This window comes from Camarhynchus parvulus, chromosome Z (genome assembly GCF_901933205.1).
Source record: "Camarhynchus parvulus chromosome Z, STF_HiC, whole genome shotgun sequence".
Taxonomy (NCBI): Eukaryota; Metazoa; Chordata; class Aves; order Passeriformes; family Thraupidae; genus Camarhynchus; species Camarhynchus parvulus.
This window is the reverse complement of record NC_044601.1, coordinates 6,546,583-6,573,819: the sequence shown is the minus strand read 5'-3', so window position 1 is coordinate 6,573,819 and position 27,237 is coordinate 6,546,583. Positions and strand designations below refer to the sequence as shown.

Here is a 27,237-nt window from a genome sequence, read left to right as displayed (position 1 = left end):
CTGTTCATGCATTTAAGCCCTGAGACCTGAATCCAGAAGTTATGTCTAGAGTCTATTGTATTATTGCTGCACTATAAATAACATGAAAAACAAGGAAGAAAACAAGCTTAGATCTCTAAGTAAAGCTGATTTCCTAATTCATTTAGGGCAGGTTTTAAAAATAATAAAAAGTGCAAGTGTTTTACCCTGCTTCCTAAGGAAACAAAGCCTATGTGGTCATGCTGTGTGCCTCTGCTAACTGCCAGCCTCTTGCCTCCTCCCTTTCCCCCCAATAACTTCTGAAACTCCTGGACAATTTCAAACAGATTTGACAGGAGTAAAGGTCTCAGAGATATCAGGTTCCTACTAGTTTCATGGAAATAGGTGCCTGGATGGAGAAAAAGAGACCCTATTCATGTGCCTGCTTTGGAAAAAGCTGTGGAATGAGATCAACTGTATTATTAGACACTAGCAAATCCTCATGGGAGAGGAGAGAAGTTATGAATGCATTAAATAAGGGAAAAGCTTTGACTGGATTTCTCACCTTTTTAGACATTAGGGGATCCAGCACAAGAGTCATAGCCATAGGAAACCAGCCTTCAGTAGTTCCATTGCTCACAGACATTGCTCCTGCTCTGCGAGGTGGGAACACATCTGATCCTGCCTGGAGCCACGGAATTAATGAGGGAAAAGGTGAAAAATAAAAAATAGAAAAAAAAAAGGTCTTTTAAGGGTGTCCTGCTTCACTCCTGTTTGTTAGCTCTCTTCAGAGGCAGAGGGGTAGCAGGGAGGTGAATGTACAATATTGCCTGAAGTACAGAAGGGAATGATAAAAAGCGGGGAAGCATCCAAGAGGAATAAAGCATTTGGGGTGCATGCATAGAGTGCAAACATGCCAGGTTTTGTGTGGTGAAATCGTAATTTCAGACCAAATCCAACAAAGTGCCTGAATTGTTGGTTCTTCACATAATCATGTTATCACTGTTTGTGGAATTATAAGGTGTAGTTGCCCATTCCATATTTATTGTTCTAAAAAGTAACTTCTGCACCTGATTTTTATAGATTTTTGCCTTTGGCATTTTTCCTTCAATTGCTTTGAATTTTTTTTTCCTTTGGTGAAGTGAAGCAATTTATGTGATTACCACTGGGGGAAAAAAGGGAAAAAAGTGGAAGAGATGCCTGATGTTACAAGCGCTGAGTGTTACCACTGCAGTTCATGGTAGTATTCAATGTATTTCTAATTTTAAGGGATTCAGTTGCACTCTGGTCAAAAAATGGGTGGGTGGGGTGGGGGAAAATTAGGGGCAGCTTTCTGTGGCTTAGCACCTTGAGAGATGAGCATTTCTGTGGTGCAAATGCTCTGCAACTTTATTCAGTTCATGCCTTTTTTGGAAACGCATCTCACTTTTTACAAATACATGATTTGGGTCTTGCAGACATATACACATATATATATATTTATCTGTGTGTGTGTATAGGTTTAAGGTTAGTTAAGAGGAAATGCTCTCGAGCAATATTTTTTAGAGTAAGACTGAAAGAAATGGTTACAGAGCACTTTGAGGCAGTGGAATCACAGCCTGGGTAGATGCTGAGCAGACCATGCCACAGCTGTCAAAATTCAGTAGCTAAAGACCCTTTCAGCCTGGGTGGGATTAAGCTTCACAGAAGTAGCTGATGGTATAGATATGTGAAATATGGTGTTTCTGACTTCCTAAACAAGGAAGTTTTCCAAAGTCTTTAAGGAAAGACATATAGATATAATGCCTTTTATGAAAGAAATCCAGTAGTTACTTGCTCAGTAGGTGTTTTTGGTACTCTAACGTATGTACATGGCTTTCTTTTTTCTTGGAGGGGGGTATTTAAGAATTATCTGATGTTCTTACTATTTTAATTTACCATTTTAATTCCAAGACTATCTGGAGAACCAGGCATCCTAAAATGTAGATAATTCCTGTGTCCTGGTGATTCTTACACAGGGTACATGTGGCAGGGGTAAAGGAAAGAAATGAAACATGCAAATTGATTTATGTGACAGTTGAACACTATCAGTATTAAAGTCTATGTCTGTTTTCTTGGATTTTCACTGTCTACTTCAACATGGTTTATATTTGAAATTAAATGTACAGTCCTGATCATTCACAATCAAGAAATGCAAGCTGAAATTGAGAGGAAGGCTGTGTGGTATGAGAGATAGGGAAAGTAACATGTATGTAGCCAAAGCTACATGGAGCTTCAGTCCAGCTGAAAAAAATCCTGGCTGAGAAATTTATTTATCTATAAATTATGGAGTCTGAACATGACAGAGGGAAAAGAACACTCTAAGCCAGGGAATAGAGTATGTCCTAGAACAAATGGATACAAATTGGGCATGTGTGTGTGTGTTTAGGAGACAAATTAGGAAAAAATAACTGAGCTACACTAAAGAAATGAAGAAAATCTTGTGAAAAAATCTTTCTGTATGAGAAGGTTTATGTGACACTGTTTCTTGTGATTGCACAGAGCTGCACGTCCCACAAAAATGTTTAGACCTCCAAAGCTCCTTCCCAGTCAGTAACTCCATCAAGAGCTTTCAGGATCAGAGCCTGCTGCCCAGGCTGAGCATGGGCTGGATGAGGGGTGGAAGGAGTAACAGAGCCTTCCTTGTCCTTGAGGGAATGGGTATCCGTGTGTTTGAGCACCTGGGGATGTTCCCAATTTCTCTGTGGTTTCCCTCCTTGCACCCCAATCCTTACAGGGCCCACAGTGCCATGAATGTGTGGGGTTAAGGGTGTGAGGAACAGTGAAGCACTCTCCAAAAAATACCTGGGAGGTGCTCCCATGCAAAACAGTGAATCCAGAAGGAATTTAATTTTCAGGGGACATGGACCTAATAGGATGGCAATTCTGAAGGTTTCTGCAGCGTGTGGTAAAAACCTGAGGGAAATCTCAGTCACGTCAGCTGTTTTGCTCTAAGAGTAGATGCGATGCTTTCGTCAGGGGGGAAGTTGGTTGCAGGCAGGGTTTTTGTGTTAAACTTGTTTTTTTGGAGTTGATGATCATATTTTTACACCGTCTGATGTAACCTGACAGATTTCTTGGCTTCCATGGTGCTGTGTAATTTTTTCTAGCTTCCTAGAGTCTGCTGTTACAAAAGCAACTTCTGCTTTCACATTGTCATCACTGTATTGTGCAAGTCTAGTGTACTCGTTTTATTACCACACCCAGGGATGTCATAGTTACTGCTGAATGATTTCCCTCGAGATAATAGTGGCACAGCTTTAAAAAATCAAGACCACTCACTGATTGACTTAAGAAATAAAAATGGTATAATGCTTTCCAGATTCAAGCTTGTAACAATACTTTCTTTGTGTAAGTGTCAGCATCATTCATTTGTAGGTCATATTCTTTAACCCTGTACATGAATTTTCATTAACATTTTTCTCTTTTAAATTCTTAGGTATTTTCATAGTGAAAGCTTGTTTTTATCCCAGTGTTGATTCTACCTTATTTCAGAGTCTGTGGAGTAGGAGAGGTAGCTGATATTTAACAGGGAATCACAGGATGTCTGTCTTGCAAGAGCTCCAGTTCTCAACAGAGAAAAAGTTGCTGTATCTCACATGCAAAGCACAACTTCCCTTTGTAACAATTCCTCTGGAATTCAATTAATTCCAGTTTAATTATGACATTCAGACTCTGTAGTAAAGAATTTGCTTTCAGCACCAGCAGTAGACAAAGGTATTGTCAGGGACTTCAGGGTAGCTCCCCTGTACAGCTTTTAACAGCTTCTCCTAGCAGGATTTTTCTAGGTGGCCACCGAGCTGGTAAGGAGGACTGGGGCACCTCTGCTACAAAAACAGACTGAGAAAATTGGGTTTTTTCACCCTGTGAAGGAGCAGGTTGTGTGGAGACCTGAGAGCACCTTCCAGGATGTGAAGGGGCTGCAGGGAAAGGACTCTGCATTGGGAGCTGGAGGGATAGGACAAGGGGGAATGGGTAGAAATTTAAAGAGAGGAAATTTAGGTGAGATGTTAGGAAGAAATTGTTCCCTGAGAGACCCTGGCACAGGTTCCCAGATAAGCTGTGGCTGTCCCTGGATCCAAGGCTAGGTTGGACAGGGCCTGGAGCAGCCGGGGACAGTGGAAGGTGTCCCTGCCATGGCAGGAGTGGCACTGGATGGGATTTAAGGTCCCTTCCAACCCTTCACATTCTCTCATTCTGTGATTCTGTGCTCGGAACAGGGCAGTGACAAAAGGATTTGTTGTTGTGTGGATCTGCAGGGCTTTCCTGCTCCAGCACAGGGGTCACAGCTGCTTTCACAGACTCCAAGAAGCCAGACAGGGACTGCGCAGCTGCTCCGTGCTGGTGGGCTGCTCTGGAATTTATTTTTTCCCCCCACAAATTCCTCTTTGATATTTCCCTGGGGAAAAGGACATTGCTTGGGCAATACCTTGCAGGAGGCAGCATCTGTGTGTGAGGATGTAGGTGTTTGTGGGTGTGCTAGCTCAGTCTGAAATGCTGTTTTAGGGGCAGAGCACAGGGATCTCTGTGTCTCACCCAGGGTAGGAAAAGTGGGAGCTGAGTGAGCAGAGCTAAGAGCCTGTAACAGGCTGTGCAAGGTTGGCTTGTGTGATTAAACCTCTGTCATTCAGTTCACACGCTGGGAATATTTTCATTTCAAAATCAGACCTAAGTGTCTGTGAAGTGTGCTTTCTCAAAAAATTATTTGTTAATTAGTTTTTGAAACAAAGAAGGAAAAATTGAAGTACTGTGGGTTAAGATTTAATAGGAGAGAGGCTCACAAATACACCCAATATCTATATATCTATCCATACATCTATATCTATACATCTATATATCTGTATATCTGCTATACCCTGCCAGGACAACAAAGGACAGAATCTATCTAATTTGGTGGCAATATAGAATTCCTTGAATATATTGTGGGGAAAAAAACATTATTAGAAAGGGTTGTCAGAATATTTTACTAATAGAGAGAGAAATCACAACCAGCAAAGCAGATGTAATGAGAGTTTCCAGCATGATTTCTTTTTTCATATAGACACAGTGAAGAGTTGTTGTTATTTGAAATAAACTCACTGTTAGTGTTTAGTTTCAGATTCTGACTTAGAAGAGAGGCATTGCTGTGTGTCTGTCTCCTTTCAGTGCATAACCTCTTATAATTATTGCCTTAGATATGGTAACTTTCATATTTAGTGAAGTAATGCAAAGATTAAATAGCAGGTATGTGTTACTTAATGCAAAATTAAAATTCACTGTCTCTATACAATAATGAAACTTTCAGTTTTGGAATCTTGTGTGAAAAATGTGTTGTGTCATTTTTTAATACCTGTTATTTTCTTATGTGAAGCACGTCTTCCCATAAGCATAAGCATCTACAAGAAAAACTGAGAAACTTTTCAGTTATTTCTGAAATATTTTGTTTCTTATGATTAAGATCACTTCTTTCTTCATCCCTAGAAGGCAAACAGTGGGCAGGGTGAGAGGTCAGGGGAAAATGAGATTTTTGTCATAAGCTTTTAATTCTTGTTTTTATTTCTTAAGCTCAAAATACAGACCTGGTGGATATGTGATGACTGATTTCTGATTAAGGGAACACAGTTTTCTAAACGCTTCTGTGGTCATCTTCCTGTGCCTTTAAAAAAAAGAAAAATTTGAAAAAATAAAATCTCAACAAACAGTAGAACAGATACTGAAGGGCAGCAGTGTATCAGTCACAGTCAGTCTGTTGTCCCCTGGGACCTCTTCCAGGTCTGCTCCCTCTCTGTATAAATGAAGTGTTTAGTGCTTCAGTGTTTTACATAATGTTTTCTTGAATGATCTGGAAGGGGAAGTAGAAAGCACATTAGTTACGTCTGCAGATGATGCAGGGCCAGAGAGCTACAGCAGCTGTAAGGATGGTGAGAAATTTAAATTCATCTGGGGAGCGGCAAAGTGCAGGAATTTACAAAGCTAACAAAAAAAAAATTAAAATTCACCGTTAAAAATTTACCAAATCACCTCGGAAACGTGATCCAAACCAAAGACATGTTGCTTGTCAAATTAGCTTAGTGAGGTGTTAATGATGTTTTCTTTCACTCCTGCAGTAAGCAAGAGCTGTTTATCTTGATATCCCACCCGGTTAACTGTTTGTTGTGGTATCCTGATCTTTAACCACTTCCACTGCATCTCCCTGGAACTGTTTGCAGTTCCCCTGCTGTGGCTTTGGCGATGAAGGACAAATAACTGGACTGTTTCTTGCTTTAGTTGCAAGGAAAATCTTAGCTGTGTGTGGGGAAAACTAACATCTCCTTTATAATGATACACTTTTTCCCCCCACAACACTTAATTTCAATAGAATTATGTCTGCAATTTACACGCCTGTCCCAAATTCAGAATCCTTGGATGTAAAATTGTGTTATTTTGTCATTTTCTCCTTCACCAGTCCACTTTCCAGTTCGGGATGCCAGCAGGACTCCAGAGCAGAACTGCCTTGAGATTTCTTTTTTTCTTGACGTTGTTTTAGCCCTACTTTGGGAATTGAGGGGGTCTTTTTGGCTTATCAGCCTCTCAGCAGCGGGCTCCTGGTGGGGCAAACACCACTCAGCTGTAATTTGCCGAGATAGCAGCGTTGCTATTGTTAGTGCTGACGTCTCTGCCTGTTAAATAGGTGGTGTAAAACAATTCCCTGCTGGAGGAACAGCCTCAGGGAAGGGGATTTTGGTGCACTTCGTGTGAATTTGTGCTGTGTGAGGGAGGCAGAGCATGACCACAATCCGGGATCGCAAGGCACCTTAAAGCCCATCTCATTCCACTCCTTTCCATGGGCAGGGACACCTTCCACCATTCCAGGCTGTCACATTAGTTTTGTTTTAATTAGGGCTGTATCCAAACATTCTGTGTTTTCCTGGAGGTAGCTGGCTAATGTGCTCCCCACAGCTCTCCTAAATTAAGATTAGATGGCTGCTGGAGGAGGGGAGATAGAGAGGAACACTTGTTTTGCAGAAAGCCTTACTATTTTTTTCCCCTTTTTAGTCGATTTGTCAGCACCTGCATGATAAATTTAGGCCTCCTGGTGATGGACTTGCTCTGCTCACCTTTGTGGGCCTCCTAGAAATGGTCCACAGGTCTCAGTGTCCAAGACAGGAGGAAAGTGAATTTTATTGTGAGAGAGTAGGTAATAGTCAGTTGCTTCACATAAAGCCTGAACAAAGGTTACATGAAAGATTTAAAAGGCAGTTAAAGTCAAATTAAAGTCAGTGTTGGACTTCAACACCTGCAAACATGGACACACATATCTGTGTCCCTGTTGCAGTGTTGGGCTTTTTTTAATCATTACAATTGCATTTGGAGTGTCTGCAATGTGTCTGGCATGATTTTGGTTGTGCTTTCAGAATAATTCTACTGCTACTCTAACTTATTTCAGGATTATGCATTTTTAATTCTTTTTGTGCAGTGAAAACTTTAATTTGTTTGTCCTGATTAAATAGATTTGCCTATACCTGATCTCAGTTGAATGTATTAAGGCAGAAGACAAAGATTATGTGCTCTCCTTGCTATTTCCTTCATGGTAAAAGGTTGTGATGCTATTTATCTGTGCTACTGTGCCTCTCTATCTCTGTGAATTCTTTATCCAAATAGCATGGTGGTGGCTTGCAAGTGATGAAAAACAGTTTCCTTTACACAAATGTGCATCTTTGTTACTGCTGTCAGACAGCAAGTGTGATATTCAGGGGGTGCACGCCAATCTGTGGGCTACTGATAGTGTAATCTAATTTCCAAAAATAAATTAAAAGCATCTTTTCATCTGTAGCTATCAGATGCACGCCTGCTAAAGACAGCAACGCTTTAGAGACAGCACATGTGAATTTGGTGGCTAATTGGAAATTAAACCTTCGGGTTTTCCACATTTTCTGATAGACTGACCTTGCTGAAGGAGGTCAGGGTGGTATCATGTGTTGGGGCAGAGACTTCCACAGATAAAAGGTCCACGTGGAACGACTGTTCCTTGTTTCAAACAATGTCTTTGATAGCTTTGTGAGCAGCTCTTACTGAGCCTTTTTCAGGCCAAAACTTATGCATGGCATTCGTGAAACTTGCACGTTAAAAAGGTAACAAGCAATAGGCATTTTTAATAGGTGTCTTTTATGTAATTTTCCACGCCCTCCCAAGTAAAATGAGGGGAAAACCAAATCAAACTGCATTTCTGTTTTTAATAGGTGAGATGCCACAACACAGAGTGAACACTTCTCTAGTGTGTACCACTTATATTTATGCCTTTTTAAAGATGTTATAGCTGTGTATGCAAGTTGGAAAGATGGGTAATACTTCTCTCCATAGGGAAATGCCACAAAATTTATGGCAGTCTTTTTGAAGATCACAAGATGAGAGAGACAACCCCTTCTCCTTCTTCCACTCCCTCAAACTATTGTGTTAGATATTAATGTGTCTTCACCCAGACTTGCATGTTTGTAGCTCAGCTGGCACTGGTTTCTATGTATGGCTGAGCTATTCCTCCTTTAACTTGACTAAAACAAGAGTCTTCTGTTGTTTATCCCAGACCAGGCAATACAAATGTGTTCAGGCCTCCTGTATATCTTGTACAGCATCCCCACTGCTGCCACAGTGGTTCATTGCAGATCCTTTCACCTCACTGGCTTGATGAGGCTGCCTGTTTAATTGGAGGAGTCCTTTTAAGATTAAGAACTTGCTGTGTGAACCCTGGAGGTCATAACTTGCTGGCTAGATTTTTCAAATTAGCTGTATAAATCACAGAATCATCACATCCCAGAATATTTGGGGCTGGAAGGGATGCCTGGGGATGATCTGGTGCATCCCACAGGAAGGTGTCCAGCCGGGGCTGGGATGTCCCCAGACAGGGACACTCCAGGCCCTCCCTGGGCAGCTGTCCCAGGGCTCTGCTGTCCCTCCATGGACACAAGTTCTCCCTCCTGCTGCCCTGCACCTCACTGCCCTTTCTTTGATGGCCCCTGCTGCTGCTGCTGGCACTGGCAGCACCGAGCAGAGCCCGGCCATGCTCTGGCAGCCCTGGAGATGTCTGGGTGCATTGATGGCATCCCTGGCAGCGTTCCCTTCTCCAGCCTGCCCAGCCCAGAGGTGCTGCAGAGTCCTTCTCAACATTGTGGCCCTCTGGAAATAATTACCATGTAGATTATTCTACATATTCCTCCATTCGCTGCATGACAAAATTATTATCTCCCTTTAAACTGGAGGACTGTGAGGTATTAGCTATGCTTATTAAAGATGCATTCAGGTTTACTGGGGCAAAGCCTCAGTGAAGTTTTTTGTGCAGTTGAAATAACTCATGCTTTCCTTGTGTCTCAGTTCAGACTTGGATCTCTGAAGCTGCAGGAAGTCCCAAACCCAGCAGAGGTGATCAAGGAACTCATTGGTTACTGCCTGGACAGCCTGGGGAAGCTGCAGGCCAAAACTGAGCATCTGCAGAGGGAAAATGAAAGGCTTTTCAGCAACTGGAGCGACGCGGAGAAGAGGTGGGTTCCCAGGTGGATTCACAGGTGACACCTGAGAAGCTCAGCAGCAGTGGACAGAAACTTTTATTCATTTGAGACATGTTTTGAGCTCAGTTAACCACAGCCCATGTGGTTGTGATAAAGATGCAACTGATACTAAAAATTTGCAATTAAAGGTGGTTTTAGTTTGTGAGTTAGGAAAAAGCCCTAAACACCTCAAAATCTGTGTAATTAGCTTCACTTTCTTTAGGAAGCCTTTTCATTAATATTATTTCCTATGATTCTTAGGACTGGCAGTGTAAATTATTTACATTTTTGAGTGGGGAATAAATTATTCTTTCTTTCATCAGTTTTCTTTGTTGAAGAAGGTGAAATTGAAAGATAAGTGCAGTATTATAGGAAAAGTACCATTATTTTTCAAGAGAATTTTGTAATTGCTGTTGCATTTACAATCTGAGTTGTCTATCATTCTGTAGTGAAATAATCTGTGCTTGTTTCAGTAAGCATAGAACTCTTTGAGAGAGATTTATCTTGCTTTTCTGTAGCTTTACCTGAAAAAACACACAATCTAGGAAGATTGATGAAAGAATGCAGCTAATTTGCGTTAATTTACCTTGAAAAAGAGAGCCAACTTTTTGGGAGGAGTTAGTTTTGTTTCCCTCTCATTAAAATGAGTAACAGTTTCTCCTGACAGTCTGCCTGACAAGCAAAGGGCCTCCCTAAGTAGTGTTTTACTGCTTAACAGTGTAATTGAACAATAGTGTATTGTATAACCCGTGTTCTGTACTGCATTACACGCTGATGTGTAAGAGGCATTAGTGCTTGTATCAATTTCCATGGTGGGGTGGCACTTTTACAGAGTAACCCCAAAGAAAAGGAGGAAAAAGAAAAAAAAAAAATCAGAGTTGCGTGACTTTGTTCTCAGTGCAAGCTGGTGGATTTCTTTAGCATGTTTATAGTTTTGAGTAGATGAAAAATGGTTTTTCAGAATATACACTGAAGGTTTTATGGTCACCAGTCTTTGGCCATGTCTGTTAAATGCAGAATAAAAATAATTCAGAAACCATTTTCATTCAAGAAGCATTGGGCTTTTTGGTTTGGTTTTTGGGGAATTTTGGGGATTTTTGTTTTGTTTTGTTTTGTTTGGGAGATTTTTTGTTTGTTTTTTTTTTTAATTTTTTTAAATTTATTAATTTTTTTGTTGTTTGTTTGTTTGTTTGTTTGTTTTCTTTTGTTTTTAAATTTTTGGTGTGGTGGTTTTTTTTTAAATTCTTTTTGCCGCAGCCCAGTTCTACCCTGCTGCCTCCCTTTGCTTTTTCGGCTCCAAACGCTGCGAGTTGCCCTGAGCTGAACAAAGCTGTGCCTGTCTTTGTTCAGGAGGCAGGAATTCAGGATTTACATCCTGCACCACTCACGGTGCTGAGTGCTGGAACATCAAATACAGAGCACGTGGTGTGCAGAATTGCAGCCAGGGCACACCAGCCCCACAGCCCCTGCAGATGCCTCTGCTCACAGCCTCTCTCCTCAGGACTTGATTAGAATTAAAACATAGCAGGCAGGTTTCTGAGCTGCTTTTGAGCCCCTCAGTCGTGGGGCAGTGGGTGGAATTATTCAATAATCCCATTTCCATCTCCTTGTTTGAATTCTGTTGACCACCACGGAGGTTTTGGTGAGCAAGTGGCTGCCTGGGCTTGGGTGTGTGTCTGTGTGTGCACACCTCAGGGATGCATGTATTAAAATATCAGAGCACAAAAGCTGTTTTCTTTATTTCTTATAGAAAATTCAAGGCCAATAGCTGTTTTCTTTATTTCTTATAGAAAATTCAAGAGCAATTATTTTCAGGCCAGGTTGGACACTGGGGCTTGGAGCAACCTGGGAAGGTGTCCCTGCCATGGCAGGGGTGGCACTGGCTGGGCTTTAAGGCCCCTCCAACCCAAACCATTCTGTGATTCCATGATAATGGAGGTGGCAAATTTTGAGTAATAATAACCTGTAGCAAAATAATTCCTTGAACAATAAAAATCCAATTTCTGGTTTGGGCACGGGGTATGTATCTTGGTTTTGGATGTCCAAAATTTGAGAGACAAGCCAAATTCAAAATAGCTGCCATTTGATGTTGTGGTCATCTGCAGTGACAGTATATTTAAACCACAAGCAGATTATAAAAATGCAAGCTAGGTGCTTTGGGCTTGAAACTGAGTCTTCAGCATTTAGCTCATCAACATTCCATACCATTGCCAATGCTGGGGGAAGGGTGAATCTGAAATGCAAGGGAGCAGTGCCGTGGGATCCAGGAATTATTTTAGAGCACTGGGAACAGGGATGAATACCAGAGATGCTGAATTATTTCCTTCATAGTGTTGGATTGTGAAGGTTGCCACCAACAATTAAAGAAAAGCCATTAAGTTTCATAGCTCACGTTCGCCTCTGTAGAGCATGTGTGATTGCTCTGTGTTGGGTCAGCACCTGAAATCTTGGTTTTTATAATTAATTTCTCAGTTTATGGTTTGTCATAGTCCCTAACAGTGGCTGGTTTCAGTGGGCTGTGCAGGATTTTTGATGCCTGTCACCTTGGGTGCATTTTGGCACATGGAAAAGCATTGCAGAGAGACCTGAGGATGCACAGACTGGGAGGCACCACTCCAATAATTAACCCCCATTTGGGTTCATCGTGCTGGGAGCTGTCTGTGAGATGAGCAGCTCCTCCATTTGGCCTGGGGAGATGGTGTTTGAGAGGCACAGGGCACACTCAGGCAGCACCACGTGAGGAGTGGCAATTAAAGTTTGTGTTTGCAGCCACTGAGGTATTGGAATAAACCCCAGCCAGCTCTGCTCTGCGCTCAGGTGGTGAGTGCCTCAGTGAATCCAGAAGGGTCCACAGAGCCACCCCACCTGCACAATTACTGCATCTCTGTCCCCAACACCATTGCCTTTTACTAGTCTCTGCTAAATTATCAGATATGCCACATAATAGTGTATTTTAAAGGCTCATAAGCTTCAAGTACAGCATTCATGTGATGCTTTTCTGATATTCATTGTTCTGCAAAATTAATGCCATTCTGTGTCTAGAGAATGTATTTGGATGTGGACAGCTTTGAATAATGGGAAAAAAAAAATTAAAAAAGGTGTTCATGTAAATGAAAACAATCATATAAGATTAACTGATGGCATACTACTAATTGGTTGTGCCCAAAGGGAAAAGTTAATATTCTGATTCTAATATTCAAGATGCTAATTTTTTTCTCCAGAGACTGAAGAAATTGGCTAGTCTTGCAGTTGGTTTCTCCACTGTACTACTCACAGTCCAGGCAGCATCAGCTTCACTTCACTGGGAGTTTCCATTTATGTGGGCCTTCATCAGGGGATATCTTTGCAGCACTCAAGGACTGCAGTTATAACTGAAGTTATCTCAAATGGCACATTTTTGGCCAAGTCAGCCACATTTCTCAATATTTGGACCAGCTTCAACTGCTCCGCCACAAACCAGTGCCTTGTCAAAGTAAAAGCAGAGAGCAACCACTTTCCCTGGTTTATGTGTGGGAGAGGGGATTATCCTACAGGATTTGATACAGACAAGATTAGCATATTTTAGACAAAATCCCTTTTCTCCCCATTTTTATGTATACAGAAATAATTAGTATCAAGCATGTCCAGGCTCTTCTGGGCGCTGCATTAGAGTTTATGGCTCTTTGTGAATTGTCTATTTATTTCCCACTAAACAGTTAACTTCCCTTTTGTAGGTGGGAAGTCTCCTGATAGTTGATTAGTACCTATGATCTTTCATTTAGGAATTATTGAACTGATCTGTATGGTAATGATGTTCTGCGATTTGCATTTAAATTAGATGAATTATTTATCAACTATCAAGCATATCCCTAAAGCATTGAACAGTAGGCTTAATACTTCATGAGATTTCACACATTTCACCACAACATAAAAATTGTGAGATTTCTTTTTTGCTATTGTCTTGCTTCCTACATCATATATGGTTTTGATCTGTGAACAAAATAATTAGTATTCATGTAGAAAGTCTGTTGAAATATCTTGTCTTATAAATTAATATTTTTAAAGTCTGTTGCATGTCTGGGTTTAATAGCACAATAAGCATTCTAAACTTTTTTACAGCCTTGCACATGCTGGTGAAAAATATGGTTTTAACTTATGACTATTTACTATACTTACCATGATCAGTAAAATTATCAAGATGCTTATTTGCTTCTTGTGTATACAGCTAACAAAATGTTTGTGGTTCAACCCAAGGACTGAAAGTTTATGAAATACAATAATTAAATACAGAATTACATTTGCCACAAATCACTTGATTTGTTGTGTTCAGGTTTACTTGTATTCCAGTTTTGCTTATGAGACTTCATACACCATATTCTTAATTTAATACTCCCATTGTGCTTCCTTTTATTGACATTCATCTACCCACATAGATCAATACTAAAATTTTTTAAAAACCTGAAGTATCTTTTCATCTGAAGATATTAAGAGCTTCTAGGCATTTTTAGATTTTGAAATTTTATTTTCCTCTTCAAATATATTTCACACCAATGTGTAGTCCAGATTTGAAACCTGTCAAGGTGAATCATATATGTTTATAATCTCATTATGTGATTCAGCATTGAAAATAAAGAACATTTGCCTGTTTAAATTTTAGTTGTCTCGGGTGGAGGTGTGCAAGAACCTACCAAAAAAAAAAGGCATAAAAAGAAAGATTCACATCTGGGAACTTTTCCCTTTGGGAAGCAGAGTTCATTGCACTTCTCTGTGGAAAAACAACAACAAAAAAGCTTATTCTGGCCTGTTTCAGACACAAGGGTCTGGACCAGTGGTGCGTGGTTTGGAGTGGGGATTCCTGGCTGGCCTCAGGACAGAATTGTCTTCTAGGAAACAGAGGAATTGGTGTAACAGTTAATTTTGTGCTGCAGGCTGGAAAAATGCGTGGAAGCCAAAGAGGAGCTGGAGGCAGACCTTTACAGCAGGTTTGTTTTGGTGCTGAATGAAAAGAAGGCAAAGATAAGAAACTTGCAGAAGCTGTTGAGTGAAGCTAAAGAATCCGCAGTGGATGCCAAGTGTGCAAGGTATTTCATTTCCCTGGGTTTCTTGGTGTGGTGCACATTGGAGTTTAGCTTAGCTCAGTTTCCATCTCCCTGGCCCTGACAGTGAGTGACAGTTCTTCCTGGCCGAGTGCTGGGTTATCCAAACCAATCCTGGAAGTCAGGGAAGAGGAGGATTCTTTCTGGCATCCCTGCAAGCAGCAGCAGATTGCTGTGGGTGCTGTAGCCAAGAAGTGAGTGTTTGATGGATCTGTCCTGCTTTCTGCTGGGCTGCAATTGATTTTCCAACAAGACCATGTCCCTGCCCTTTCCACAGGTGGTGATTTCATACATAATCTCCCTGAATCATTTAATTCTTTTGAGAGACAAAAATATCTTAATTTCTTTGCCTTTCTTTTGATGTTTTTAGGGATAGTATAGCTACTACTCAGGTGGTTGTAAAGAGAGAAAACAACTATGATGCCAGCACTGATGAGGAAAGTGAAAATCCAGCACGGGCCTCGTTGCCATCAGGTAAGACAGAAAGCATTGTCTTTGGGTTATATCACAGACAGGCTTCGTGTGAATAAACCTTATGGAAGGGAAAATACTACCTGACAGATTGCTCTGTGACAAGCCAGCCAGCAAGCCTTAAAAATACCTCTCCTGGAGCAGAGTACAATACTGGCATTTTCAAATTAGAGAGGGGAGGTTTAAAAGCATGTTGCACGAGTGAAGGCACTGTCATTTCTTGCAAAGTGACAAATTACACACTTTGCAGAGCTAATGACAGTCTAACAGTATCTGAACCATCAACAATTCCATTTTAAATTCTAGGAATCATGATGTGTGTGCCGTGATTGATAAAGTGTAAAAGGTAGCTCCTGACAGCTTCAATAGTGTTTAAAAAGGGGAAAGAGGGGAGGTTTAACAGCTATAAAAAGAGCTGTGTGCATAAATGGAATGAAAGTGTATTTATAGCGGAATCCACTTTAATTTGTCAGAGAATTTTTGGCCTTGTGAAGATGCTCATGAAACTTAATCTGATGAATTTTTCCAGGACTAGAGCCTTGTAAAGTGTGTGGGATGCAGTGATGGCCCATTATACAGTACAAAATATTTAACTGTGAATCAGAATTTTGGCATGTTTGTGATAAACTAGTGGGAATACCCAGGGCAAATGCTATCAAAGTTTCAAAAATGCATTGATAGTTGTAGTATGGTTTATATATATGTATAGATATATACACATATGTGTATAAAAATAGACACATAAACTTCCCTTCAGGTCTGCAAAGGTTGCTATGGGTTCTCTCACTGGAGCTTTTTATTTCCACCACAGGTAAAGGTAATCCAGACACCAATGTTTTCCTGTAAAACAGCAATTTTCTGTGCACATTGGGAACTGGAAGTGGTCAGGACCCTGGTGCCAGTGGCCAGCAGCTTGGTCACTCATGTGGGTCTGCTTGCAGAGGAATTTCTGACTTTATATAAAGTAGGCAGAGCTTCAGACAAGTGGAGGAAATTGTGATCCCAGAAAGAAATAATTTAATGCTGCACTGTCTCTCCAGAAGTCTTTCCTGTCAGGTGGTGATTGTTCAGTTCAGGTAACGTGATGAGAAATTTGTTTTGTGAAAAGGCAAGAAGTGGAAGGTGTGGAATCTTCTTCTAAATTCAGTAGGGCCGAACTAGCTCAGTGAGAGTTTTGAGACAGAGATATGTATTTAATAATGAAAACAACACCTACAGCCCTGCTCAGGCACTTGTGAGGGACTGGACTGGAAAATACACCAGCTGTGTTTTTATTTTAGGTGCAAACAAAAAAAATGTACTTTCTTTTGTCTTTGAGGGATGCAGTCCTCAGGGTTTTGGTCCTGACTGGAAGAGTTCAGATGCAAAATTTGCAGATAACATGAAAAGACCATAAAGTTAATGCTCTGGGTAACACAGTTGAGTTTTTCAAGGCAGTGGCACTGCTGAGCCCTCACAGTGAATATCCCTGAAGTCAGTTGCTGCTCCTCCTGTGTGCACAGCTTTCTCTCTCAGTGAACAGTGGCAAAGCACAGCTGGGTGCTGAGTATCTGAAGTCTGTCCTAGAATTTTCACACTCAAAAAAGAGGCAGACCATGTCTTTATGGAGAAAATAGTGATTCAGGGATGAGTGGAATGAGTGGATAATGAAAATCAAAGCTACATGAAGCATCAAGGACTGTAAGACATAAAAGATAAGACGGATAATATTTGGGGGTTTTTTTCTGTTTATCTTAGTTTTCCTATATTCTAGTTTATCATTGTATTTCTTTCCCTTTTGGACTTGAAATGTCACTGCAGGAGTCAATGAGAATTAGAAGATCATTGAGGTAGTTTTAGTAGATAGTGGTGAAACCCACAATCAAGAGAGAAGATCATAATTAAAAAACTTCTTTGAAGGAAAGTGAAGGCAGGTGTGTGTATGCACACATAGATGCCCAGTAAAAGTGCATTTGTATATGTGCATGTCTAAATAATTCACTATTAATTGAAAAAGCAGCAGTGCTCAGCAGGTGAATGGGTTTGTGTTGGGAGGGGAAAACTTTTGGTGGTTCCATCACAAGATAATTCTGTTCTAGCAGCTCATGGGGATGTTACACAGAGGCTATGAAATCCAGACAAAATAATTTTCAACATCATCATCATTTGCAAAGTCAGCAAAAAAAAACCAACCAGGATTTGTTGAACTACAGAGTTTAAAACTCTTGTCTGAAGGTTTTTCTTAATCACCAATAATTGTTCTTCTCCCTGATTTTTGGGGCATTCAAATGCCAGGGTATTTCAGTGGATATGGAGGAAAAACCTGCTGATGTTTATTAATAGAAAATTGAATGACTTATTTAGTTATCAGTCTGGTGTTGATCTGATGGAAATATTGTAACAACATCCAATGAAGAAAAATATTAAGAAAATTAGTAAGAATGATTAATTGCAGTCTTTGTAAAGGGGCAGAATCTGGAGCCTAAAAGTTTACCTAAAATTTTTCTCTTTTTTTGGCATTTCCAGTGCTATTTGTATGTTTGATTTATGGTTTGCTTTCTCACAACAATTTCTGCTTCCTAGCTTAAAGCAAAGATTAACTGAAACATGGTAGTTTTTGTCCTGCCTACACACTGATGTAGTTAATGCTTTATATTGTAAAGGGAGAAATTAAAATTGAATTAGTAAGTATTTTAAAGCACTCAGAAAAACAGCTGATGAGAATTAAACCCCTTAGAAATAGTACAATGTTTATAAATAATAATGCATATATAAATAATACTGTGTGTGATTCTACACAAGAGCTTTGCCTGCCATGCCATGAGCATGGAGGGAATTTATTTGAAATCTTGTTTAGGGCTGTGAATGTGAGGATGAGAAAGGCACAGAGCTCCAGTTCTCACTGCAGTTTAATAAATTCTGAAGCAGCAGCTACAGATGATGTGTCAGGTCCTGGAAATGCCTGTGAGCTCCTGCTTGAGAGAGAAATGAGGAGATGAAGGAAATCCTGCTGTTGTTCCTCATGGATGGAGTGTCAGGAATGTTTCTTGGGAGCAGGACAGGGTTGGTTTTGCTTTGGCTTGTTGAGGTTTTGCTCCAGGGTTGGTGAGATTCTCAGAGTTATCAAACTCAGGTGTAGTTGTTGTTTTCTTTGCTGGTGCTTCAGCAAAGTTCCCCCATCTGGAGCAGAGCTGGAAATATCTCAGAAGGTGTGGAGTGGGGTAAGGCTGTGGTTCCGTTTGTGAGCTGGTGCCAACTGGACACAATTGTTCCTTAAGGGGGAAAAACCAAACCACAAACCCCAGAAATCACCAGCCTGTGTTCCTCTTAGCCCACAGGAGTGAGTGGGTGACTCAGCATGATGCCACCACACTCTGATGCAAGATGTTTCTGTCGTTTTAGGATACAGAAACACTTATTCTGGTTAAGGACAACCCAGTTGTTACGGGTTCCTCTTTCTCCCCCTCTGAATTGTACTGGTTTTGTTTACTGAGCTCTTCCTCCTGAAAATGGATCAGGCATCCTGAAATGACAATATCAGTCTGATAAATAATAATTTGATATCATGGTGGGAAATAATGGCTTTGTCCTGCAAATCAACTCCTTTTAATAACTGAAAAATGTTAGGAGGCTTTTAAAACATGAGCAAGGATGGGATAAATGTTCCCCCTCTCTGCTGCCTTCTTGGAAGCTTGAAAGGGAGATGGAGGGTAACAGTTACTCTTCACAGTGCCTGGAAAATGACCAGAAAAGAGAATATTATTCCTCCTCCCAGGTATATGACAAAACTGCAGGGAAAGATTTAATTATTGCAATCTATTGTAGCTACGAACACAGCAGGTGGGATGTAAGCAATGGAAGAAATTGTTTAGTGATTTCTTGTTGTTATTTTCATTTATAAATGCTATTATATGTGTCTGCCTCTGGACAGAACAAGGCTGCTGTGCACCAATTTACAGTCAGCTTGCATCCCATTTTATTTTCTCTTGTCCCTGGCTTCCTTAGTTATATTTCACAATATAATTGGTAGAAGTTACCTCTCCTTAGGGTAAGGAGGGATGTCATGATCTGCCCTGTTGGATCAAATAAAATTTTATGATCTGTGTTTCTTGCCGAGTTGTGTGGAAATATTCCACATTTCCCCAGACATCCAGTGCCCACACTTTTCTGCATGTTTGATGATGAGGACAGGTTCAGAATTGGTTGTACTAAAATCTCTGCAGAGCCCACAGTAAATAAGAGCAAGCACCTTGCCATCTCCCACTGCCTCGCCATGCAAATGTTCTCACTCCCTCCATTCAAGCTCCTGCCTTGGGGATTGTGTGTTATGCCCTCAGGACTTTGTGGCACTTTAAATTTAATTAGCTCTCCTGTGTAGTCCAATCCACTGATGGCTCAGTGCTGCTGGTTAATAAGCTTTGATCAAAGTTAGTAATAATAAAAATAGCCTGTTGTAACAGCACCCGGCTGTGCTGTGCAGTTAAAGTTCCATCTGTGAAGGCTTCTCTTTAAAAGTCTGTTTTTTAGGAGTTTTAGTAGTTAGCCATCTTAATTTACCTCGGGTTTAAATTATTTCTCTTTTTGTCAGGCTGTAATTGAAAATGGTTCATCCTGAGGAATAATCTAATTTCCCTTTCCCTTAAAGCTGTAGATTCCTTTTCTTTTCTTCTCCCTGAAACTTGATACTGATTTTTTCCCCCACAACCTGATGGTTTTGTGCCTCTGAAATACTTGTGGTGGCCAAACTGGTTTCCCTCTGTGTTACACCAGGTGTCATGGTCAAAATGCATTTACAGTAAAAGTATCAAGATGTTTCATGCCCCTTTAAAAATCCTGGTGTGAGTGTTACACTAAGAGGGATTTACAACATATTACCTGGACATTTTTCTATGAAAATCATCAAAAATACTTTTATTTCTGCATATTCTCTACACACCTTCTTTCTGTTCCTGCTTCAGCATTTAAAGTTGAATGTGATTTCCAAAAATGAGTCATTATTCAATGAAATTCTGTAATTGACAGAGTCAGATTTATGCTTTGTTGAGGCTTTTGAAAGTTAGATGATTGATCAAAAAAATTAGAGCAGCAAATGATCACACTGCACAGTTAGGTGCAAGAACACTGATTAATGTAAAATTTAAAAATGTTTGTTGTATTATCCACATACTACTACATGTTACACATGAAAGAACTTTTATTCCTTCGTGAGTTGTAAAATGTTTTCAAGTGCTATTTAATTTCTGCATAAATCATCAAATAACTGCCTTTAATATATTTACGTTAAATTGTAAGAGCCTTATTTTGGAATAATTTTCAGACCAAGCTGCTGATTACAAGCTTGATGCACATCCATGAATCCAGTGTTATTTTTTTCTCTTCTCCTCAAATGAAAAACCAGGTTAATTTCAACAGTTCAGCAATGCGCACTTTGAACAGAAGTGGAATTATTTCATTTTTGGGGGGGACGGGGTTAATATGGTCATGCAAAGGAGAATAAGTGACATAAAGTTCTTAAGTAAATAAGTCAAAATTAAATCCATTAATGAAGCAGTGCCTGATCTCCCTCCCTGAATAATGGAATAATTTCCCAAGCCTATTTTGACACCTGTTGGTAGAGAATTTAACTCCCCAGGTGTGAAACTGCAACTTCAGTGGTGCTGGAGCTGTGCCCTGCTCTGCCTCGTCCTCCTCCAGTGCCCAGCTGAAGAGCCACTGCTTATCAGGTGAGCAGGAAACTCCTGCCAGGGGCAATCCCCATTCCAGCTTCTGTTTCTGCTTTAATCCACAGTCCCTGCATTTGTTTAGCACCCAGGGTAATGGTCCTTTTGGGATCTGCTGCAATTAAAGGACCTGGCAGGGATTATTTTTATTACTTCAAATTATTCTTCAATACTTGTATTATGGACCACAGCAGTGACTGAATTCAGTGCACAGTGAAATGCAAGCCTGCCCAGGAAACCTCTGTCACACAATTTCATTTTGAACTTTATCCTCCCACTGTCCCAGGCTGCTCCAAGCCTTGTCCAGCCTGGCCTTGGACATTTCCAGAGATCCAGGGGCAGCCACAGCTTCTCTGGGAATTCCATCCCAGCCCCTCCCCACCTTCACAATTCCTTCCCAATTTCCCATCTGACCCTGCCCTCTGCCAGTTGTAATTCAGACAGGAAGAAACAGCATCAAAAATATTTAGGCATATTTCACGATATACTGAAAACCAGATAATTGACATGCAGAAAACTCAGTGCATTTGCATTCAGTTTTTGAGAACGCATCTGTACTTCAGAAGAGCTGACATTTGGTTTAGCACTATTGGGGGATCCTTTCAGCAAGGAGAAGTATTGATTCTTGAGGAAGAAAGGTTCCTGAAAGGGTGGTGATCCTCATTGCTGGGATAAAAACCCTTATTTTCATCTGGGGAATGGGCTGCCTATCAGTGCCAGCCAGCAAAGCCTGGATGCTGCAGGTGCTGTCACACCAGGGAGCAGCACATCCCAGCAGAGTTTGCTGTCACGTGTGGCTGTTCCAAGTTCTGTAACAGCTCCTCTGATGCAGAGTTGAGTATTTTGCAGGCTGCCTTCTCAAACTGCACATTTCCTGTGTGTTTTGGGTGGGGAGTCAGGCAGTGGGCAGTTCCTCAGTGCTGGGTGCACACACCAGTTTATTTTTTATTTGGGCTGTGGGGCCATTTGCTCTGGCCACCTGTGCAACACTCACTGCCATAATTATCCTAATGACTTCCCAGCTGCATTACAGTGTCTCATCCCAGCAAACAGCCTGTGATGATTAAAAGCTGGGTTGCTCAAGATTGCTCTAAGCCCTGTGGTTGTTCCCTTGATTTATTGCTTTTCCAGGTTAAAGCACACATCCCTGTTTTTAACTGGAAGTTTTCTCAGCCAGGCTGCACCTTGTGAGTCTGGTGGGTCTTGGCTGGATTTGAGAGTTGGTTTCCCTATTTGGCTCTTTATTGTGTCTTTAAGCCCACTGGAAACTTGATAGGAAACAGATTTTACACCTAAGGAAATGTCAGAGTCATCACACTATCTAAAACAGGAATGGAAAAAAAGTTTTATTTTAGTGCTTTAAAACACCTCTGAGTAAGAAGAAGGAAATCTCATTGCTTCATCTAAAAATCATGAATGTAATACTCCTGTAAACATTTTTTTTAACTTATTCCCTACTCTTCTTCTCTACTGTCCTGCTTATTTTACTGGATATTTTTGTTATTTATGTCCATCTCAGGTAAAAGTTAGTCTCCTAAAGTCACCTTCCTACCTTAAGCTTTTATTTTTAAGGTAGCACATAGATCAACCTAAAAGACACTGAGAGTGAGGTGATAAAATTGCAGTAGAAAAATTTGCTTTACTCAGTGGAAATCATACATGACGGCACTAAACTGATACACAAATTCCACATAAATCACTTGGCATGTTGCCATACTTCCTGGAAAGCAGGTTTTTGATTTTTTGGGGTTTTTTTGTTGTTTTTTTTTTCTTTTGTCAGTCATTGTATTGAAAGGCTGAGAAGTTCCTTTCCATCTTTAGCATGAAAGGCTCTTCTCAAGGACCCTTTTCCTCAATATCCATGACGCTGCACACATCACGTGCACAGCTTTAATGCAGAATATTAGAAATTTGTGAAACTTGGAAGGGGGAAAATGGCTTCAAAGGGGAAAAATGGCTTCAAAATAATCAAGGCACAACAGGCAAATGCCATCAGTAGTTATTATTCCAGATTTTGTCGTGCATTTTGCTGCATTCTGCTCGGTTTTGAAGCTTCACCTGAACCTGCTGGTTTATGTACAGCAGGCCAGGTGACCTCATAAAGGAGCTCTCAGTTACACACCCTGTGTCCAAGCAGGTCAAACACCAAACTGCACACTCTAAAAGAGAATTTTCTCATGTGGGAACTGATGGAGGGGAGATGTTTTCACATCTGGAGCTGTCAGCAGCATCTTATTAGCTTCTTTTTTTTTTTTTTTTTACTTACTATATAAATTAAAAGTAATAAAGGAAATAATGCCAAAGAAAAGTATTGAAAACTCTGAGTTTTTGTTTGGTTTTTTTTAATTAGGTGCAGAGAGAACCCAGTATAGATAAAACAGAGAAAGTGTGCATTTCCTCTCGCATAGAAATACCTGATTTATTTACCTTTGTTTTTCTTTTTAATATCTGATGTGTTTTTACTCTGTTAGGACACACAAAACACGACACATGCTAACCTTCCAGGGAGAGTAAAATCCACGAGGTTCACAGCTTTACATTTATATTTAGAAAAACAGGTGCAAAACCCACTCTGGGTATCCTGAGTATGATGCCCCTATCTTAGAAACAAAATACCTAATTTTTGTTTTAAAAAGATAGATTTAAATAGAAAGAATCTCACAGATGGATTAATCTTCCTGCAGTTTTCATCTCCATTTCACAAGTCTTTATCTAGCTTTGCTCCTGTTCCTGTGAGTTAATAGGTGTGATTGTGATCACCTGGGACCCATCACACTGAAATCATTGGGCCCTCTTTTAAATTCTTCCCAAATTTAAACCCAGTAATTTGCTTTTCCAGAGAAGGTATCCTTGTAGTCAAGCTGCAAACGTCTTCTTCCCTTGTAGCTTATAAAAATGTCAGTAATAACTCATTTATAACTCATTAAAATTCTGTCGTGTGTAAAAAGGCACAATATCACTCTTGATGCAAACAGAAATTTGGATGCTCTGTGAGCAGTTCAGAACATACTGTTCTGGAAATCTGGATATCTAAACATAAATTAAAATGAGTGACCATCTTTAATTATCTTTTTTTCATAGAACATGGGGTAAAATTTGAACCTTTTTGTGTAGATATCAATTATGTCCAAATTCATCATAATTGAAATGAAACAAAAAAGTTACATTACCATACATTTGTATGTACCACTATTTTTAAATATACTGAGAATATAATAAGAACTAAAACTTGGCATTGATTCCATGATAGTTTTGCTTAGCCTCTCTTAAGTAGTAACTCCCTCAATCATTTGAAAGCCACAATCAAAATAAATTAATGTTCAGTGTTGATGTGCATGGCACAAAACCAGTTTCCTAGGCCTATGTGAAATGACTTCCAGGGCATTCCTTTGTTCAGTTTGAGAGCAGAGTTTTTGGAGTTTTTTTATTTAATAAGTATATGAAACTTCATCAACAAAAAAGTGAATAGGCAGCTCTTTGGTAACTGTGCTGACAGCTAAAAATCCCAGCTTTCAGGAGTGCCAAAGTAATTTTCATTATTTAATGGGTTAATCCATCAGTAGCTTGGAAAGAAATTGGATGTAACCAGTTCAGGCAAGACCAAAATCTTAATTTTTGTTTCTGTAATGAACCTGGTTGTTTCAGGTGGAGAAATAAACTCAGCTTGTAGGAGAACACCTTGGAGCAGGGTTTTGTCTCAGCTGAGACTGGGTCTTCCAGGTGTGCTCACCTGGCTGCAATGTTGTCCCAGCCTACACAGCCCCCAGATTTCCCTCTGCTGATCCTGCAACTGTCTCCAATTCCATACAGGAAAAGCAGGGTTTATTTGGGATTAGCCATACTGTGAGCTGTTGTCTCAGTCAGGAGAAAAACATCTCTTTAATCTGTAGCCAGGTGCTGGATTCTCACAAGGATATTCATTACCTGGGTTCCTGGGAGAGGAGGGTCAGGTCAGGAGTATCTGATTGCCAGCAATTTCCTTGAGACCTTTCCTGGTTAACCTGTCTGTAATCCCCAGGGGTTCTTCCAGGGGCTGATGTTGGCATTCTGGCACTCTCCATGGGTTTTTTGAATTTTGTCCCACCATCTTCACGTGGTGTGAATGTACTTCATCTGCTCTAAGCTTCAAAGTAATAATAAAAAAAAAAAAAGAGCGAAATTATAAATATAAAATAAAGCTGTTGAATACGCCCTACTTGATTGTTTACTTCATTACACCTCAACAAATATTAACTACTCTAGTTAGGCATGAAATTTGGTCTACTTTGGGAACAGTATCATTAACTAAATGGCTCACTAGTATAGCTTGTTTCTCCTTCAGGAAGCATCAAAACACTTTGGGTGCAATCTTTGAATTCTAGCAAGACTTGGAGAATTTTGATGGAGGTGAAATTTTCTTTTGTTGTTTTTGGTGGGTTCGGGTTTGTTTGGTTGGTTTTTTTGTTGTTTTTGTTTTTTTTTTTTTTTTTTTTGTTTTGTTTTGTTCTAGAGGTGAGGAGAAGAAAGCCAAAAGCAGTCCCTGCACTCCATGGAGCTGTCCTGTGGCCCAGGGGAGAGGGAAGGAATGTGTGATAGGATTTGGGACACATCTCAGTGAAAGGAGGCAGTGGCTTCTTGCGTCACTGATCAGTGTGTGAGTGAGGGGAATGAGGATGAAGCAGGTGCCAAAATGTGTGTGTTTATGTTGGAAACAGCACTCAGGGCATTACCTGACAGAGCCCCTAACATGTGCATGGGGTGCAATAAGCAACCTTGGGGAAATCTCCTGGAAATGCTGATTTTTCCAAAGCAGTTGCATGAATATCCCTTGTTAGGTAAGACACTTTGTGCTTGGTTACCAGTGACTCCTGTTTTCCATGTGTGGAAGACTCACAGAGTTTTTCATTGGGATTTGCAGGAACACCCCCCTTGGTGTGAGAAGCAAAAGATATATAGGATGTGCAAAATGACAAGGATATTTGGTACATAAGTAATTTTCTTGGCCAGTCTGTAAAAGTCCCACATAATCCATGAGATTCACACAGGGTTGTGTGTAGATCACACAGAGTGGTTTGTGTTGGAAGGGACCTTGAGGATGCCCCAGTGTCCAGCCTGGCCTTGGACACTGCCAGGGATGCAGGGGCAGCCCCAGCTGCTCTGGGCACCCTGTGCCAGGGCCTGCCCACCCTCACAGCACCCATGGTTTTCACCTGGCTGCTTTTATTGGTGTGAATTTCCTCATAGCACGTAACAAGCAGTTCATTTTTTGTTTAGTCCTCGTGCTGAACAGAGCCTTTCCTTAGATCAGAATCAGCTCCTCTCTGTTTGCTGTGAGACACTGCTTGCCATCAGCTTCCATCTGTGTCCAGAGTTGAATCCTCATCCTTACTCCAGCACTGCTCCTGGGCTCAATTACCCCTAAGAGCACTGGGCTCATTATCTGTCCTTCACAAAGTCTGTCCCCTGCTCAGCCCTGGCTCTACCCAGCGCTGTTTGCAGCCTGCCTGAAGACAGAGTTCCCTGATTCCCTCGCTTGACAACAACAAATCTGAGTCACAATTCCCAGCCGTGTGTCCAGGTGTGCTGAGCAAACCTCCCCACAGAACACTGCTGCCTGTTTGTGTGGCTACTGCCTGCAAAACGAGCCTTTGTGCAGCAGGTTCAAAACATGTTGATGCTGCAGTGGAAGGTGCTTGTAAATTGCACCTGGTTTGATTTCAGTTCCGTTGAGCAAACAGGTCAATTCCAATATCATCACCTACGTTGACTGGTAAAGGAAAAGAAAATTTGGGGATTGATGTGAAATGCAGATGGACTTTTAGGTTACATGGATTTTCAATCATTTCACTATACTGTCATTCATTTTTGATGTGATGTGCTCTATTTTTACTTCACCTTGCTGTTTTTTCTGTCCCTCCCATGTCTAAAACTATCTCATTAAACAGTGAAATTTAGGAACATGTTCTGCCAAGTTTCTGTAACTTCTGAGGACATTAAGAAATCACTAACCAAGCACAAAATGCCATCAAGATGCAGAAGAAGTTTAAATACACCTCCTCTCTGCATGCCCAGGAGGGATAAGCTCCTATTGTGCACTTAGCTTAACTTTTCATCAAAGTGGAGAACAGAGAACTATTTTCTTTCTGGAAATTGTAGTTTAAACTTCCCAGAAATGATTGAGTCTTATAGCTTTTAGGGAAATGTAAAAAGTGCTTCTGCCCACCAAGGACTTCATAAAGATTTTTGGCACTTGTGACATGAATGCATCTGTCTTTTCCTTGTGATCAGAAACGGAGGCAGGCTGTGAATGATGGAAATGTGATCTTCAATTCCCCACTTCCCTCTGCCTAAACTGATTTTTTTTTTTGAGAGAGAGAGAGAGAATGAAGGGTGTTGCACAGGTAGCCACCAGACTGAGCAGCTGCCCTCAATTATTGCAGGCTGATCACACTGACCACATCACACCAAGGGTAAAATCAGATTTCTGCCATGAGTCCCTACATCTTGGGAGCCTCCCCCATGAAGCAGGGCACGAATTAG

At 40.6% G+C, this 27,237-nt stretch overlaps 1 protein-coding gene across 4 annotated transcripts in view; it reads left to right on the top strand.

The window, feature by feature from the left end:
• The window catches only part of XRCC4 (X-ray repair cross complementing 4), a 144,230-nt gene that overhangs the window by 46,983 nt on the left and 70,010 nt on the right, over positions 1-27,237 (top strand). For all 4 annotated transcript variants that reach the window (XM_030969104.1, XM_030969107.1, XM_030969105.1 and 1 more), the window contains 3 exons: positions 9,301-9,467; positions 14,381-14,533; positions 14,919-15,022. In XM_030969104.1, coding sequence (XP_030824964.1) covers positions 9,301-9,467; positions 14,381-14,533; positions 14,919-15,022 — 424 coding nt within the window. The remainder of the gene's footprint in view (positions 1-9,300; positions 9,468-14,380; positions 14,534-14,918; positions 15,023-27,237) is intronic.